This window comes from Alligator sinensis, unplaced genomic scaffold (genome assembly GCF_000455745.1).
Source record: "Alligator sinensis unplaced genomic scaffold, ASM45574v1 scaffold98_1, whole genome shotgun sequence".
In the NCBI taxonomy this organism is placed as follows: domain Eukaryota; kingdom Metazoa; phylum Chordata; order Crocodylia; family Alligatoridae; genus Alligator; species Alligator sinensis.
Window position 1 is genome coordinate 1296486 of NW_005842058.1, and position 14409 is coordinate 1310894.

General features: G+C 52.5%; 1 protein-coding gene across 1 annotated transcript in view; it reads right to left on the reverse strand.

Moving 5' to 3' along the window:
• Nucleotides 1–873, reverse strand: part of ADRB3 (adrenoceptor beta 3) — a 6950-nt gene extending 6077 nt beyond the window's left edge. Inside the window, exon 1 of the mRNA XM_025203399.1 lies at nucleotides 853–873. Coding sequence (XP_025059184.1) covers nucleotides 853–873 — 21 coding nt within the window. The remainder of the gene's footprint in view (nucleotides 1–852) is intronic.
• Between the last annotated feature and the right edge of the window lie 13536 nt (nucleotides 874–14409).

Genomic DNA, 14409 nt, shown 5'->3' on the forward strand with positions numbered 1-14409 from the left:
AGCGCAGCCCTGCCCGCCCCCGGCGCCGCCCCGGCTCCTCCCTCCTCCAGCCGGGCTGCAGGGGAGGCTTGGCCGCCACCCGCCGTGCCTTCTGTACGGCTTGCTGCCCGGGGCTGCAGCAAGTAGGAGAGAAAAACTGAATTCAAACCCCCATTGCTACCAACTTCATGATGTTGGCTCTCCGGCGTGCAAACCCAGCCAGGCACCTGGGGCAGAAGCGTGCATTGCACGGATGCCTTTGGGAGCTGCCAGGCGCTAAATGCACGCGCCTTGGGCTGCCCCGCTGCGCAGGAGGCGAGCGCAGACTTTTCAAAGCGACACGATGCACAGTGCTCGGGCGAGCCTCTTGGATTGCACACCAGCAGCCTGTCTACATGCGCACACATGCACTTTTCCTAGGGCACATTAAATTCAGTACCTCCGATGCAAGGCTGGAAATACATGCACATTAGGCTGCCCTAACGCGCACAAAAAAAAAGCATACGCTCGCACTCCCAAATAACACAATGCACAGTGCTCGGGCAAGCCTCTTGGATTGTACACCAGCAGTCTGTCTACATGTGCACACATGCACTTTTCCTAGTGCACGTTAAATGTAGTACCCCCGATGCAAAGCACTAAATATGTGCACATTGGGCTGCCCTACTGCACAGGAGCGCAAGCATAGGCTTTTTAAAGCGACACGATGCACAGTGCTCAAGCAAGCTTCTTGGATTGTGCACCAGCAGCCTGTCTACATGCGCACACATGCACTTTTCCTAGTGCACATTACATTTAGTACCTCCAATGCAAGGCTGGAAATATATGCACATTAGACTGCTCTAATGTACAAAAAAAAAAAAAAAAGCATACGTTCGCGCTTCTAAGCGACATGATGCACAGTGCTCAGGCAAGCCCCTTGGATTGCACACCAGCAGCCTGTCTACGTGTGCACACATGCACTTTTCCTAGTACACATTACATTTAGTACCTCAGATGCAAGGCACTAAATACACGTGCATTAGGCTGCCCTAATGCACAGGAGGGGAAGCACATGTAGACACAACCCAGATGTTTGCCCCAGACTGTCTTGCAGTGCAGCAATATGAAGGAGATGCCGCATCTCCAGGGTGATGTGCACACACTGGGTGCAAAGGACGGTTTCCTGAGGGGGAAAAGCAGAGACATTTGTAGCCTGGTTCTTGCATAATGTACTTGCCACTCTCCTAAGCAAGCTCTCCCACCTCCATGAACTCCCAACCCACTTCCGCATCCACAGCACCTTTTCCATCACAATTTTGCAGGTGGAGAGCAAGACACCATGCAGGAGTGATGCTGCCACCACCACTTGGAGCAAGTGGGAGAGCAATGAGCAGACACTTGATCCCTTGTCCCCTGGGCTTCGGCCATTACATCTCACTCCATACACTTATCCCCAATTCCCATTCAATGCATCTGGTCTCTGGGATCACGCGTGAGGTCTAACACTGGTAAGAACAGATCTCCTAGCCTGGAGCCCAGCAGGCACACTTTATAATACTAGGTTTTTGCTTAGCCTGTAAGTTTACTAAAGCAACATTTAATTTCTTTTGCAATAGTCAGGAATGCTCCCATATGTGTGCCTTTGGCACAGCACAGGCCTGGCCCTTATCCAGGCAGATTTATAGACACTTAAAGCCCACTGTGGGATGCCTGTAGCGAAAGCCTCCCTAAAGTTTGTTTTCAGTGCAGAAACTGGAAGGCAGACAGGGGGGAAGTATCCTTGAACATCTCAGTGCAGCCTGAACTGATGCATGAACCTGCCCTGGCATAGATCACTCACCATCCCACCACTCGCCTCCAGCACTCACCTGCTGCGTGCATGCCAAGCAGAGCCGACGCACCTCACTCCTGCCAGCTTTGCCTCCCCTGGAAGTGGGCAGCAAGGGTGGAGAGTTACATTTTCTACTACTCATGTGTCAAATGCTTGTGAAGCCCAGTTGCTGCCTTGGATTTAGGCATGGAGTTACAGGAAGAAGCAGAGACCAGAAGGGGAAAAAAACCCCCACTGCTAACAGTTTCATGACTTGGCTCACAGTTGAATGAGTTCATCTGGGTAACACATATTTGCTCAGCAATGAAACAGGGTGCAGGGACAAGGGATCAAGTGTCTGCTCATTGCTCTCCCACTTGCTCCAAGTGGTGGTGGCAGCATCACTCCTGCATGGTGTCTTGCTCTCCACCTGCAAAATTGTGATGGAAAAGGTGCTGTGGATGCGGAAGTGGGTTGGGAGTTCATGGAGGTGGGAGAGCTTGCTTAGCAGAGTGGCAAGTACATTATGCAAGATCCACACTGCCAGTCACCTCGCTATAAGCAGCATGATAAAAACCAAGGTGGAGGGTGGTCTTATGGGGCAGTGGCAATTCCAGGAGACAGGATTTAGCCTCCCCTGCACCATTACAGTGTAATCCAAATGAGCCTAGAGGATTAATGACAACCCCTAGAATTCATTCCTGCAGGATCAGCTCCTGTTCTTGCAATTACAAGGTCTGCAGAGCAGTCCTGCAGAGATGCTCAAACTCTTGAGGAGGTCATGTTATTAGACACCACCATCTAGCAGCTATGGGTTAATAAGCTAATAATATTTGCACACACTGAGGTTGAGGTGGCATCCAAATGGGCTGCAACTTGTCTGTCAGCTGGAAGGGCTGGGGCACAAGTAAACCTTGTTGCAACAAGTGTCCTGCCTTATACCTGTGTGCCATACTGTACAGGGGATATGGTGCTGGGCTGATACAAACCAGCTGCTTGGCAGAGGAGAGCAGGCAGCTGCTTCACTTTTGTAACAGCATTTTATTAAGAGCCCTTCAAGTGGATAAATGGAAGCTCCCCACACAAGGCAAAAATAGCAATGGCTAGTCTAGGCCACCTTGAGAAGGAGTGGGAAGCACCCATCTGAACTGCCAAAAATGGGGCTTACACCAAATTAGCTGTCTGAAACATCCATACAGCATCTAGCTCTAGCAGGTGCTCGGCCTCCCCCAGCTGCTGACACCAAGAACGAAGCCTCCCACCTGTGCTGGGATGCAACTCAGCCCCCAGCTTGCAGCACTCAAACACTGCCACCCTCCAACACCGATCAGCCATCTACAGGATGCTAGACACCATCTGAACACAAAGCCAAGGCAAAGAACTGCCCATCTCTTGCATATCTGGGTTCCAGAGTCCTGAAAAATAGCTGGACAGCAGCACAACCCCAACCCCATTCATCACTTCAGCCGCCACCCATGTTGTACATGTTTCCAACTTCCCCCAGTGAAGCCTGAGTTCCCACACAGCAAGGCCAGCCAGTAGACAGGCCACCAGCATCCCACTACTAGAGGACCTCAGGGCACTGGAGCTCTCCGTACACAGCTCCTTTCTTCTTAGGCCATTCACCTACCGAGGCAGTCAAGTCTTCCTGCCTGTGCCCCAAAGCTAGCGCTGTCCTCTGCATTGCTGGACACGTGGGTAGAACTTACTTTCCTGCAGACCAGATCAGAAAGCCAGTTATCTGTTTGCAAAAAATCAAGACAGCCTGAAGGCCTGGGACTGGACCTCCCCATGCTTGGTGCTGTACAGACACACAGGAGGCAGCCCTTGGTGAGCTAGTTGTCAGAGTAAGCGTGACAGAGTTGCTGGCTGCATTTTACACCTAAGTGAAGCACCAAGATTAATCAATAGTTAGTTCACGCATGGAACTCCTCGCCGCAGGAGAGTGTAGAGACAGATAGTATATGATCAGGTTCCAAAAGGGATTAGACTTGGGGAATTGTTCTGCTCCTCACCCTGCTTGCACACCGATTGTGGGTTTGCACAGCTACTCTGCACCCCGGGAAACAGGAAGTTTCTTGGATGCATCCAGGGCTAGCTCAGGGCTCCTCACTCCTCTGTTTATAAACATTAACATGCAGCAAGGGCTGGCTGTGCATATTTTCCCATGGCGCTTGGAACACAAGGAGCTGAAGGAAGGGATCCATGCCCCAGTGTCATCAGGGAGCAGTCCAGAAGTACTACTAGCTGGACAAAAAAAGTTTAAGCAAATCCAAGGGTTGCATTGCTGCAAGGATTGCAGTATGTTGAGTGGCTGGGTCACACCATGCCGTGTGGTCGTATGATGCAGCTAGACAAGAAGTTAGTTGCATGACAATCACTATCTGAGTAGGAAATATGGCAGAAAAATTCAGTGCATCCTTTAATTGCAGACTCTCCAGGCAGGGTTTGCTGAACTGAAACAAATGGCAAATGTTGAAGAAGAAACCGCTGTGAGTGAACTTTATATTCACCATCCCCACAGAAACCCAGCTCCAACAATGACATTTGCTCAGTCAGAAGACTAGCCCCATGTCACATATTCAATGGCAACAGCATGCATTTCAAGTGTGCACATGCACCCACACGCGCTGTCCCCTGCCCCCCGCTCATGAACAGAGCAACTGTTATCCGCTGAGAAAACAGTGAGGTGCAGGCAAGGTGTGAAGAGATGGAGATGTGATATTCAAATTGGGTGTTTGTTATAAATACACTCGGCACAGAACTGCACTCCATGTCACAGCTGCTGGCAAGTACATAATGCTCGCATCATGTTACACCTCAGACTTCCTGTGTAGGCAGGACACATGACCTCTTGGGGACATAGGCAGGTTGAGACTAAATACATTAAAGACCAGGGGACTTAGAGACTGGAGAACCTCAGCATGCAGGAGCACTGGCCCGGGTAACACTGGTAAAAGAAGGACTGTTTGCCCACCATCGCCACAGTAGCTGGGAGCAACAATCCATGGTAGAAACAGGAGGACGGCTGTAAATTTTTTTTTGCAAAGAGAGCTTCTTCCACAAAAGACATTCAACTCCCCCGCCCCACTCCCCAAGACTAAGCTTTTCAGGTATTTAACTATTAAAGATTTGAGGGACGTTCTCAACCAGCTCTATGGAAGGGATAAGCTGTCCCCAGAAAGCTTCCCTTTCCCTCAAACACCAGACCCAAAGTGGTACACCATAAGCAAGTCCCAGTGGTGACTGCTCTCCCATCTGCACTGCGCAAAAGAGCCTGCAACAGCCACCCTATCACATACCGACAGCTCTGCTCAGAGGATGCAGTGGGCCAAGTAAGGGAAGGACCAGCGCAGGAACCCGCTCAGCACACGGTGCCAATTTGTCTGGTTTACAGAACATACGGGCCACCACTGCGGGTGCACTGCACGGCTTGGATGTCTCTTCCACATACATTCACCATCTCTCATACATTTTTTACAGTGGTTTCACATTCCTTTTGGCAGTACCTAATCGCTCCCCCTGCTGCAAACACTGCTTTCCACTTCCTGCATCGATGCTGCTGCTCCCTGGTATCCGTCAGGGCAGCCAGCCACTGGAAGACAGCAATAATACCCTCAGTATAATCAGATGTGTGCTTGCTTCAAGCCCTCTGGATTCCTGGGTCTCCAAATCACTCCCCAGCTTGGCAGGCACCATGTAACCAACCACCCACCCTCCTCATTACAAGGTACCCCCAACTCTCTCGTGCTTTATGAGGTCGCTGTGCCCTTTCTGGCTCATCACTAGATGCCAAAAGCAAGCAGAACTGGGATGGGATGGGAAGAAGCAGTGCTGGGTCTCCCCAGGTGGTGCTTTCTTCCCAAGCAAGCATTTGGGAGTGCCATCAGAGGCTGCGGTATGGGTGAGGGAGGTCCTGGCAGCTTCCAGGCACCACGGAGGTGCTTTTCAGGCCTTGAGGGAGATGCAACACCTGGGCCGAGCCCAGCTTAGACTAGGGCATATTGAAGGGGCTCTGTGCACCCCTGCAGAGCTGGAGGCAAACTGAAGCCAGCCAAGGCCTGCCCCAAGCACCCTCTCACTCCCAGAGAACACGTACACAGCTCCCTCACTCTTGTCCTTCCAACCCTCCCTCCCAGGACGTCGGTAGTCAGGTCTGCGGACTTTCAACAGCGTGCCTAGGGGGGTGCTGTGCTTTACCACCTCCCACACAGGCCAACACCATCTGTTGCCTTGTGCTCCCCTGCCTCTGCTGTACCTCTCAGCTCACACTCATGACGACTGACCTCTTCGAAGTCAGGATTGATACTGCTCCAAACCTGTATGGATAGGAGCAAGAGAAACGTCATGAGGGCTGACTAGATGCAAGGTCAGTTAGCTCAGGGAGGCAGAGGAGGAGGGAAACAGGCAAGATCAAGTACATGGGTCAGCACAGCGGACAGTCATGCTGGGTGCAATCTGCAGAGCCCGCTGCCCTGAGAAGCAACACATGAATCACACCAGGAGACCAAGCCAATTTTGGGGATCTTGAGGAACAACACTGGGTACCACAAGGCAGCTCAGAAGATAAGTCTATGTTCAGCGAGAGGCTGATGCAACTGTCCCACATACAACACATTCTCCTGCTTGCTCACACGAGCTGCTGTCTTTGGCTCTACAGCTTACTAACAGGGTCAATGGATCAGAAAGCCAAGTCCAGTCCAGCCCTCCATAGCTGAATAGCATGCAGGCTTTGGGCCATGTTTCCAAAGTGCAGTGTCCTTTGCATCTGCAAAATGCATTTACACAAACCTGCCGCTCACACCTGATTCTGGGTACGAGTCAGGTAACAAGGCCTTGTCCACACTGGGGAAAACAGATGCACGGACAAGTGCTAGCATCCACCAGGTGTGCATTTCCTTCCTGAAAACAGGGCTGCTCTGGTATTGATTTACATTTCCAATTCTTTCACAAGACACAAATGTGACTGGGATAAAACACCCCTGCGACACAGAGGCAGCACTTTATTCCCTTCAATAACAGCCTTCTGTATACATGGTTGAGCGTGTGACCTGGGCCCAGGAGGAAAAGAAGGACCTACTATACCTGGGATCAGCTCCACCCATGCTACCCCTTTGCTGGGCACCCTTTTGTTCAAATCACCCTTACACGAGTCACCCCAGGCATGGTGCATAACTGAGCTCCTGTACCCCTTTGCAGATGCATCACAGCCATAGGTGATAAGGGACAGCATGGGGAGCAGGGCATCAGATAGCAACTCAAGTGTTCAATCAGACAAGATCCTATAGAGCCAAGGTGCCCCCCATATTTAGTTGTTCCTGTCCCTGCTAGCCCCCACAATTAGTAGAGACTACTATGTTACTTGGTGGGCTAGGCCCATGTCTTAGACAGGATACAACTGGGCCTATAGGGACAAGAGGAGCAAGTACAAACATTGGCTTTGATGTCCAGTGCATGTTCAGATCCTCAGAGAGCCTGATGCTGATCAGCAACAGAAAGCAGCTTTTTATATCTGGGAACATTTTTTCTTACCTCCCCATCCCCCTCCATCCTTGGCAGCTGCTTGCATACTTACTGTGAAGTGATAAAAAGTGGATGCCCCACAGCAGATCTGCCCCTATCCCCCACCTTCAAAGCCTATAGAGATGGAAGGCAGGGCTATGAGCAGGAAAGTATTTGCATCTCATCATCTCACACCTTTTGCTCTGGCAGGACACAAGAAATTCCCCCACTTCCAGCCCCTGAGCCAGAACTCCCACACATCCTGTCTTCCCTCAAGGACACTCAGCACCCTCAGCTGCTGGGCATCAATGCTGTCACTGAAAGCATCCAGCAATGGCACCTCCATACTGGCTCAGGCACCGTTAGTTACCATCCTCTGTATCGCCTCCATGCCCTAGTGGTCCCAACAGAATAAGGACCCTGCTATACTAGGTGCTGTATGTTCACCTAGTGAGTAACAAACCACCCCTGACCCAAGGAGCTCATCTTCTACACAGGTAAAAGAAATGAAGTATTATCCCCATTTTACAGGTGGGAAATGGAGGTAGGACTAGATTGTGTGATGGGCCCCAGGTCATAGAGACGCTCATTAAACCCAGACTGGGATCCAGACCTCCCCTTCTTCTGAAGGAACCAAATATGCGGGGAACCCGGCATCAGTGCTTGGCTCATACACCCTAGCACCACTGGCCAATACACAGCACAGGACAAAGCTGCAGGAAAGCTCAGGCCACAGAAAGCCTCAGCAGAGGTGGAGTCTGGCCATCACAGCTTGGTCTGGTATTTGGATTTGATTTGGGCCTCAAGGGAGTGGAAACTTGCGACTCTGCCCATCTCCATTCCACTCCAGGACTACTGAAAACTTATTTAAGTCTTTCCGGACAGACGCAGGGCTCAGCACAAATCAGCAGAGACCATCTCCGGAGATTGCTCAGTTTCACACGGAAACCAGAAGACCTACAGCAAGCATTAGGCAATGGTACATCAATTGTTGGATACTTGCCCTGCATCTTCGTCAGCTTTCAGAGTATTTCGCCAACTAGCCCCTCCAGCATGGGTGACAGGGCAGAGCCCAGTGCAGCAAAACTACGCTAAGCCTTCTGCACGGAGCATTTGAGGGGCTGCTGATAGCAGACAGCAAGACCCACACACAGGCACAAACGAACAGCACCTACCCTCACATGCACATCACAAGCCCACATACAGCAACTCACCCCCACTGCCCTGGCCCTTGTGCAGTCACTTCCATGACATGCGAACTGCTATATCACATCACTTGCAAGCATTAACTGTCACAAAGGGGCTGAGTCCATTAGGCCAAACCTATGCTACAGAGTTTTGACAAAATACCTCTGCTGGTCATGGTGGGACTTTAGACCAGCACACCCATCCAAGCTAATCAGAGCCCCTGGCATAGGCAGTTGCACCACAAGAGCTTTGTCATCACCGCTTATGACTTCTTGTGCTTGGGGTCTAGAATATGCTATTGTGTCAAAACAGTTTTGCCAACCTAAGCTGCATCTTCACTACTGTGCTCCCAGAGGGTACCTGGCCTGCCAGGGCTCACTTCCCCCCTGCTACAACACTGTAGAGAAGCCTTGAAGCAGCAGCGAGTTGTGTTTGCACCTGCTCTTAGCCCACTTTACACACTCAGAGAGAGTGCCCTTCATGCAAAGGATGATCAGGGCCAGCCTTCTTGCACGTCACCCATGTACATGCACAGGGGCATTGCAAGGACCCTCCCTTGCAGACAGCAGTGAGGGCTGGTGAACCACTGGCTCACTTACTGCATTGAGCATGCCAGCAGCTGCAAGAGACTCCCCCAAGTCCAGACCTCCCAGTGTGGAGACAGCAGCTAGTGGCACTGGTGGACAGTCTTATTGCATTAGAGCCTCACTCATCGGAGACAGCAGTTCATTCCTCTTTACAGTGGAGGCAGAAGCAGGCTCCTGATCAAGAAGAATGGCTTGGGGAACCTGAGAGCATCTTGGGGCTCTGCACGCCCTGTGCTGTGGCTAGGGCAGTGAGAAAACCAGGCACCCAGCAAAGCTGGGATTCAGTATGTATGCCACACTATGAGGAAGACAGACAGCACTGTCTGCAAATATCAGCGCTCTACGGAGGTGTTGACACAGCCCAGGTGGGGCAGGAAGATAAGATTTATCTGGGGCTTTGTGGTGAAGAGGACATGGAAATCCTGCCTGCCTTTTCTTGGCTCTTACCTTTTGCAGAAGCCTTGGCAGCAGCCACAAACAAGTCAGGGGTAAGAACCCCCACCAGCATCCCCATGCCAGCCTTACCTTTCCTCCAGGGCTCCAGCAGGCAGCAGGCAACAGTCCTAGTCCTAGTCCTAGTCCTAGTCCTGCTCCTGCTCCTGCTCCTGCTCCTGCTCCTGCTCCCTAGGAACCTACCCTCCTCCTCTCACAGCCTCTGCCTAGGCTGTGCTCTCCCCTTTAATGACTCTCACCAGGCCTGCGTCCCTCCTGCAGGTGCACTGAGGCAGGGCTGATTGAGCCAGAACCTCTCATGCACCCTTTCCTGCCCCGTGCCTGTTCAGTGTTAACTCCTCATGGCCAGCATTGGTCACCTGGCTGGTGGCAGCAGTGGACTTGCCAAAGAGACCATGTTACACATTTCTGGCCCTATAGTCTTCTTCTTGTGCTCTTGTCACCATCTAGGTGCTTTTCCAGAATCACGTATAAGCAATGGCTCTTTCCACTGCTGCAGTGAGGTCCTCCTTCATACCAGTTGGCAAATAAGCAGGTACTGCACGGTCTGCACTTCACCGCACGCGCATGTATTCATATCATTAGAGTAGCTCCATTTGATCATGGTTTTTTTTGATCTTCCAGTTTGCATGTGCAGGCAGCTCGGGCATCTCCCCGTTGGCCATCCTGTATCACCCCCTCTGGGAAGGTCTTCCTGGGGTTCCAGGTCCATTTCAGGGCATCTGGCTGCACGTAACCTTTCCTTCCATAATCTCAGTCATGCCCTGTCAGCCATCGTGTCCAGGGGCACAACACTGGTCACAGAACTGTTCTGCGCATTATGCTATTTGGTGACTTATGTGTGACCGTAGAGTGGACGCCTGGGGTCTTCCATCTGCCGTGATCGTTCTTCTTGGCTCACTACCTTACAGTGTCCTACAGTGAACCCCTTGAAAAACATCTTGAGGAGAAAATAAATGTGTGTGTAGGGAGAAAAAGGAGTGTGGCGGTCTCCTTCTGGAACAGGGATGGGATCTCCAAGAGTGCTGCCTCTCAGAGCTGATTTGGGGGACAGAGGTGGGGCATTCAGTGTAGAAATGCCCTGGCCCTTCCACATGGGATGAAGGACTGGAAAGGGGAGCAGAGGCACAGGGGAGCCAGCTGCAAAGACCTAGGAAGCCAAAACCCAGATTTGGGAAGGAGTGCTCTTGGGGTGCTGGCGTGTTGGAATATAGGAAGTGATCAACAGGGCATCTGAACACAGGAATCACCAGACCAGATGTGGTCCGGTATCCCATCTGTGCCTGTGGTCAGCACCAGATACTTCAAATAGTGAAGGGAGGGAGTTGTGGAATAATACTTCCCTTCAGTGGAGTCTCATCCTGGTCTATAGTAGAAGTGTGAGGTTGAACAACCTGCAGGAGTTGGTATCTTTGGCTGCGACGAACCTGGGGGCATCTGTTTTCCATCATGGGAGACTCAGGGCCTAAGACCCAAAAATATAACCGTCTGGTTTGACCCATTCCACAGTGAAGTTGACTGTGGGTTGGGTCCTTTTAAGTGCACCCCAGGCAAAGCATGTACACACTGTCAAGGACAACCCTGCAGGGGCTGGTGCAATGGAGCAAAAAGATCGTGCTCCCCTGTGGGGAAAACAGGTTTGCCCTGGGCATCACTTCAACCCCCTAATTCATTCCAGGCCCAGTCCTATTCCCTGTGACTCTGTGCCAGGGTGCGAGCATTCACGTAGCTCTTCCAGGACAGGGATACAGACTCCACCAGGGAATCCTTTACAGCAGCAGGTTGGCTTTGCTGGGACATCCCCGGATGGCTTCCAGGGCCTGCAAGGGCTTGGGGCTCCCAGACTGACGTGGCCCCAGCAACACTTACATGAGATGCCAATCACCAGGTTCAGATTCCCAGTGCAGGGTGCCCTGTGCCAGGAAGGGACCTCCAGACAGCAGGACCTGCAGTGCTGCGTAGGACAGGGAGTCCAGCAGGATGTGGCTAGCTGGTATTGTTAGCAACACAAGCACCGAGTGCATTGCCTCAATCAGATAGGAGTGACTGCCCATGACGCATCTCCCTGCCTGCACCTTGCAGTCTGCAGAATCGTAATTGTTCTCAGGAGGGCAAAGTAAACAGCAGAGAGTGCCGGAGTATCTGCCAAGAGCAGCTGTGCATGGCTGAGACCTTGCAATGGACAGCAGTGGGGAGCAGGACAGAGCCTCTGAGCCCCTCCTGGGCACCGAGAAATCCATCAGTTCCACGGACAGCGTTTGCAGCTGTTGCATACCGGCTTCCTTCAGCCCTAGGGATCTGCAGACATGGTGCCATCCCTCCCAGCACTCTCAGCTCAGAGCGCTCTGCCATGGCATTCATGCCCTGGCTGCAATCAGGGAGCAGGATTTCTGTGATAATTCATTTTGCTTTTCATAGAGACAAAAGGACGTTTGCCAGAAGCCCCTGGTGACCTGCTAGAGGGCAGCTGCCTCCTCAGCCTTGCACAGGTAGGCACTACAAGTCACTGCTAACAGTCCAGCTGGTGGTATGTGCTACTGCTGCCCATGGTTTCCTGCTCTGAGGGCCACTCCACCATTTGTCAGGCACCAGCTTTTCTGAAAAAGAAATGTTCCTGTCAGCCGTAACTGTTGTGGCGGCCAGTCCCTGAGCTGGCAGAGCTCTCTGGAGCTTTCAAACAAAAGGGTGCCCAGCAAAGCCTTGGCATTTTTTGGACACTGATTTGGCTTTAAGACAGGCTCGGGGATCTCCAGGCTATGGCTATCTGCTGTACACATCTTGCCCCTTATGCAGGGTGCAAAGATGCAAAGCCATGGTCATGCCCCATGTTTTCTCTGGAGGGCAGATTAGCTGTGGCCAGGGACCCTTCTGCAAAGTACCCCAGAAGGAGGATTATTTAAACACCAGAATGAAAAAAAAAAAGAGAGAGAGCAGGGAAGGTTTTATTGACAAAACCTGCCCACAGCGGTTTGCCAAGCGGAGCAAGCAAAGGAAGGCACTTCTGCATGAGAAGGTGGACACTCTGTAGTGATCACTGGGATCAGTAACATGGGTATGCAATGAATGAAAAGGATGAAAACAACAAACTGTAATTGCAGCGCTGTAGGTAAACTGTGCAGACCCTTTGTCAGGCTCTAACTGGTTACTCCCTAACTAAAGGATCATCTCCCAATTCCTGTATCAGCTAAGTTAGAGAACAACTCTAAATTATAACTTTTATCATTGCAGACTCAGTGCATGAGCGGTCAGCAACTGAGGAGCACCGGGAATCTTATGGCAAACACAGACGCTTGGGAGATTTCTGATCTTTCCTGGTTTCAGCAGGGCTGGACATGCCATGGGACTCAGGGGGCACGTCCACACATGCAATTGAGCATGTGCGCTTGCAGCAGCTCAAATAGAAGCAGTGCAAATTTGAGCCAGGGCTTTTTGCCTCAGCGCACGTGCTCGGACATGCACTTTGTTGTGGAGCAAATTGTGCCACTTGGGGCAAAATAACCCTGCCTGGCTCCTCCGGGATCTGCAGCCAAGGGGAGCTAGAGCCTGGGGCCGGCACCTGTGCTGTCCCCTGCGGTATAAAAACCTGCCCTGTCCTGGCCCCATCAATACAAAAAACTGCCCTGGCAAGCAGCTTAGGGCTACTCGCTCTCAGGGGCTTCTGGGGCCCGGGCAATTGGTACCTAGGGACACTACCCCTTGTGCCAGCTGGACTGCTGCTGCAGCAGCATCCCAAATCCATTTTTAAAAATACCCCCAAAATCCATGTTTTTTCACAGTTAAAACAAAAAACCACTGTACACACACATGCACGCGCACACACATATATCTAGAGAGAGAAACAGAGAGACAGCAATCAGTTGGGCAATGCTTTATTGGTATATTTACAAAGTTAAAGCAATGTGGAAGCCTACCCGTGTCTCTATCATCATGAAAAAACTAAATTCTAAATACCTATACGTGTTGATGTGTGCTTTTGGTTTTCTTCACACATGATGGGTGTGTGATGGGGGATGTGGTGTTTGCAGGAAGTGGGTGAGAAGGGGTGCATGGGTGTGTGTGTGTGTGGAGGGATGTGGGTAGGTGTGGGGCGATTGCTGGGGGGACTGTGGGTGTGGGGGACCTTGTGGGGAGGGAGTGGGTCCCCTGGCCCCCACAGGGTGCAGCCTCTGCCCAGGGCCCCAGCTCGCCCCTGAAGGGAGACAGCCCCTATCCCCCACAGGGCCCCACCCAGGGTCCCAGCCCCCCCACCCAGGGCCGTAAGCTACCTTTCTCAGCAGCACCATGGGGAAAGTGCACCAAGCCCAGCCGGGTCCTGACAGCCCTGGGGCTCCTCCTGCTGCCCAGCCAGGGCAGTCATATGGTGGCAGGACCCAGCACGGCATGTGGGGACCATGTGCCAGGCCCAGTTGGCTCCTGCCACCCTTGGGGCTGCTCTGCCACCTGGCCGGGCCCTTCCTATGGTGGCAGGACCTGACCCAGTGCGTGGGAACCACACGGAGCCGAATCGGGTCCTGCCAGCCCTGGGCTGCTCATGCTGCCTGGTGTGGCTGGGTGACATGAGCAGCCCCAGGGCTGGCAAGACCCAGCTTGGCTCCATGCGGTCCCTGTGCACCAAGCTGGGTCTTGCCACTATAGGAAAGGCCCAGCCGGGTGGCAGGACGCCGCGCGGCACACGGGGACCACATGCTGCACCGGGTCCTGTCACCATGAGCCAAGCTCAGCCAGGCTGCACAGCAGACGGGCCCCAGGGCCAGCTTCCACCTCTGCCCCACTGTGCCTGCAGGGGGGTGAGGACGTGGCCCAGCCCCACGTGGCTCTCTAGTCCAGCTTTGCACTGGAGCAGGTCACGCGGCTCCGGGAGGTGCAGCTCCTCCTGGAGCCGTGCGACCCACTCTGGTGCAAAGCCGG